Genomic DNA, 4,053 nt, shown 5'->3' with positions numbered 1-4,053 from the left:
CCTAGAATCACCCCAGAGACGATCAGGCTATCTTTGTTCCCTTATTCTTTGCGTGATGACGCAAAACAATGGGTAAGCTCACTGGAGCCTGGTGAAATCACTACCTGGGAGAAGTTGGTGGAGAAATTTATGCAAAAATACTTCCCACCTACCACCAACGTAAGGAGGCGTCGAGAGATTATGAACTTTGAGCAAAAAGAAGCTGAAACCTTAAGCGCCGCATGGGAGCGTTTTAAGGGATTGGTCAAAAATTGCCCGAACCATGGATTACCACTAACTATCTAGATGGAGACTTTTTATGGTGGATTGAATAGAGCATCGCAGATGGCAGCTGGTGGAATTATGGATAAATCTTACACTGAAGTTAAAGAGATATTAGATCGCATTACTAAGCACAACATGGAATGGGTGGACGATTCGTATGACACAAGAGCTGATAGGAAGAAGAGATCTCAGAATGTTAATTCTATCGATTCCATCGCAATAGCCACATTTTTTGCACAAGTGGCTATGATGACCAACCTTCTGCAGAATATATCGCTAGGGAATGCATCAAATCAGCAGAAGGTGAATCGAGTAGAAGCATTCGGGCAACCCATGGTTAGCTGTGTGGGCTATGGAGATCCTCACTCCTATGTTGATTGCCCACAAAATCCGCAGTCAGTATGCTTCATTAAAAACAACCCATTTTCCAATACAAATAATCCTGGATGGAGGAACCATCCAAATTTTTCTTGGACAGGAGGAGATCAACAAGATCACCACCCAGGGACGAACCAACAACAAAGGCAAGGATCGCCACCTGCATTCCAATCAACGCATCAGCCACACCAACAACCCTTTAATAGAGAAGGACAGACATCGAGCTCAGGATCTCAGCTTGAGAACTTATTAAAGGAGTATATCGCCTAGAATGATGCATTGCTGAGAAGCCAAACGTCGTCTATCAGAAACCTGGAAATACAGGTAGGGCAGATAGCGAGCAAATTGAAGAATAGGCAGCCTGGGGTTTTGCATAACAACACTGAAACTCTTGGGAACAACAATGGAAAGAAGCAATGTCACGCGGTGACCTCGCGAAGTGGAAAAGCTCTTGAAGAAAGAAGAATGAATCCAAGAAACAACAGTTCTTCAAAAGAACGCAACACACGTTCAATGGTAGTAGAAGATCAAGAAGAAAGAATGCCTGAGACCACAAGCCATTCAAAACCAAGTACGTCTAACGCAGGAAAACCTGTGGTACCGCTGAATGCACCATTCCCTAAATGCTTGATGAAGAAGAATGATGAACAACAATTCAAGTGCTTTCTTGAGCTCCCGAGGCAATTTCATATCAATATTCCACTTATAGAGGCCTTGGATCAAATGCTAAAATATGTCAAATTTTTTAAGGATATTTTGACGAAGAAAAGGACAGTCAACGAGACGGAGGTAATTGCACTAATGCAGGACTGCAATGCGTTAGTAAGCAACAGTCTACCCAAGAAACATAAGGACCCTGTGAGCTTCACAGTCCCATGCTCGATAGAAGGGTTGGATGTGGGACACGGGTTATGCGATTTGGGAGCAAGTATTAATCTTATGCCACTCTCAATCTTCAAGAAATTGGGAATTGGCGAAGCACAACCCACTTCTGTTACTCTTCAGCTCGCTGATAGAACGATCAAGTACCCTGAAGGAAAGATTGAAGACATTATGGTAAAAGTTGATAACTTCATATTCCCAGTAGATTTTATCATTTTAGATTATGAAGTAGATAGGAAAGTACCAATTATTCTTGGATGCCCCTTTCTAGCTACTGGGAAAGTTTTAATAGACGTGCATAAAGGGGAATTGACTATGCACGTAGACAATCAAGAGGTGAAGTTTAATGTGTTAAACGCATTAAAATTCTCGGACAATGAAGAATGTCAACTAAACAGTATAGAGTTTCCTGAAGAAGAAGTGACCCAAGTGTGTGAAGTCCTCGCGTTGGAGGAAAACATGAAAGAACCCGAGCCGCCAAGTCTGAGTGAGCGGCAGATGAAATCAACGCGTCCATCACTAGAAGAACCACCAGAACTTGAGTTGAAACTGTTACCTAGTCACCTGAAATATGCCTTCCTTGGAACAAACAAAACTTTACCTGTAATTATTTCCGTGAATTTTACTGAGCCTAACGAACATTCTCTTTTGCAGATGCTACAAAAGCATATGCGTGCAATAGGTTGGACGCTAGCGGATATCCGTGGCATCAGCCTGCATGCCTAAAATCAGGCTGGAAGAAGGGAGGTCGGGATCGATTGAGCCTCAAAGAAGGCTGAACCCCATAATGAAGGAAGTGGTCAAGAAAGAAATCTTAAAATGGTTGGACGCAGGAGTGATCTATCCAATATCCGATAGTAGCTGGGTAAGCCCAGTCCAATGCATTCTCAAGAAAGGGGGAAACAACTGTGATAGTCAATAGCAATAATGAACTCACTCCTTCAAAGATTGTCACGGGTTGGCGCATCTGTATGGACTATAGGAAGCTCAACGCGGCAACCAAGAAAGACCATTTCCCCCTTCCTTTCATTGACCAAATGCTTGAAAGACTTGCTGGCAAAGAATTTTATTGTTTTCTTGATGGATACTCTGGTTATAACTAGATTTTGATTGACTCAGAAGATCAGGAAAAGACAACATTCACCTGTCCTTTTGGAACGTTCGCGTTTAGACGCATGCCCTTTGGGCTATGCAACGCACCTGGAACATTCCAAAGGTGTATGATGGAAATCTTCTCTGACTTCTTGGAAAAGACCGTTGAAGTCTTCATGGACGATTTCTTAGTCTTTGGAGACTCATTCCAATCATGCCTAGATAACTTGGAGGTCGTCCTCGCTCGATGCGAGGAAACAAACCTTGTGCTGAATTGGGAAAAATGTCACTTCATGGTGACGGAAGGAATTGTTTTAGGCCACAAAGTATCTAAAGTTCGGTTGAAATTTGATGAAGCCAAGATAGATGTCATAGCTAAACTTCCACCACCATCAAATGTTAAAGCTCTACGAAGTTTTCTAGGACATGTTGGTTTGTATCAGGTTCGTTAGAGGATTCTCTCAAATTGCGCAACCTCTGAGCGCATTACTAGAAGTGAACCGACCCTACGATTTCAATAAAGACTGCTGCGATGCATTTGAAACATTGAAATATGCATTGACTACAGCGCCGGAACTAATAGCACTGGATTGGACACAACATTTTATTCTCATATGCAACGTAAGTGATGTTGCAGTAGGTACTGTAATGGGGTAGAAGAAAGGAAATTTGATACATCCCATATCTTACACGTCCAAAACACTGAATGACTCTCAGAAACACTACACAACCACAAAAAAAAAAATGTTTTGGTTGTAGTGTTTGGTATCGAGAAGTTTAGATCTTATTTAGTTGGTGCATTCACCACCATCTATACGGATCACTCAGCCATAAAGTTCCTGATGAGTAAAAAGGATGCGAAACCAAGATTAATAAGATGGGTGCTGCTATTATAGGAATTTGACATTGATATTCAGAATAGAAACAGAACTGAGAATCACGTGGCTGACCACATGTCCAGGCTAGAAAATCAAGAAATGTAAGATCAAGAAAGTGAAATCCAAGACGCATTTCCTGATGAAAGTTTTTTCAGAGTTGAAGGCAGAGAACCTTGGTACGCAGACATAGTTAATTACTTAACTACCAAGTAATTCCCTGGTAACTTCAACTCTCAGCAAAAGAAACGATTAGTACATGACAACAAATTTTATTTTTGGGATGAACCGTTTCTCTATAAACAAGGCCCCGACTCCATAATGTGTCGATGCGTTATGGAGGAAGAGACACAACGTATCTTGGCTGAGTATCATGACTCTCTTTACGGAGGGCATTTTGGTGGGCAAAGAACTCTGCAAAGATCCTTCAAAGCGGATACTTCTGGCCCACCCTCTTCAAAGACGCGAGGGAGTATGTTTGTAAGTGTGACCCCTGCCAACACACCGGGAATATCTCATCAAGGGATGCAATGCCCTTGAAAAATATTCTTGAAGTTGAATT

The 4,053-nt window shown here is 41.9% G+C and overlaps 1 protein-coding gene and 1 non-coding gene across 2 annotated transcripts; one reads left to right on the top strand and one right to left on the bottom strand.

The window, feature by feature from the left end:
* Positions 1-165: 165 nt before the first annotated feature.
* LOC120080656 lies at positions 166-269 on the bottom strand. Its single transcript, XR_005482607.1, has one exon. It is a non-coding gene; the product is annotated as a small nucleolar RNA R71 (small nucleolar RNA).
* A 55-nt stretch (positions 270-324) lies between these two features.
* On the top strand, positions 325-3,068 carry LOC120079205. Its single transcript, XM_039033368.1, has 3 exons — positions 325-663; positions 913-2,127; positions 2,628-3,068. The coding sequence occupies exons 1-3, from the start codon at positions 325-327 to the stop codon at positions 3,066-3,068; spliced, it is 1,995 nt and encodes a 664-aa protein (XP_038889296.1).
* Positions 3,069-4,053: the final 985 nt, after the last annotated feature.

This window comes from Benincasa hispida, chromosome 6, assembly GCF_009727055.1.
Source record: "Benincasa hispida cultivar B227 chromosome 6, ASM972705v1, whole genome shotgun sequence".
Lineage (NCBI taxonomy): Eukaryota > Viridiplantae > Streptophyta > Magnoliopsida > Cucurbitales > Cucurbitaceae > Benincasa > Benincasa hispida.
The sequence above is the reverse complement of the archived record's forward strand: the minus strand, read 5'-3'. Positions and strand labels throughout refer to the sequence as shown.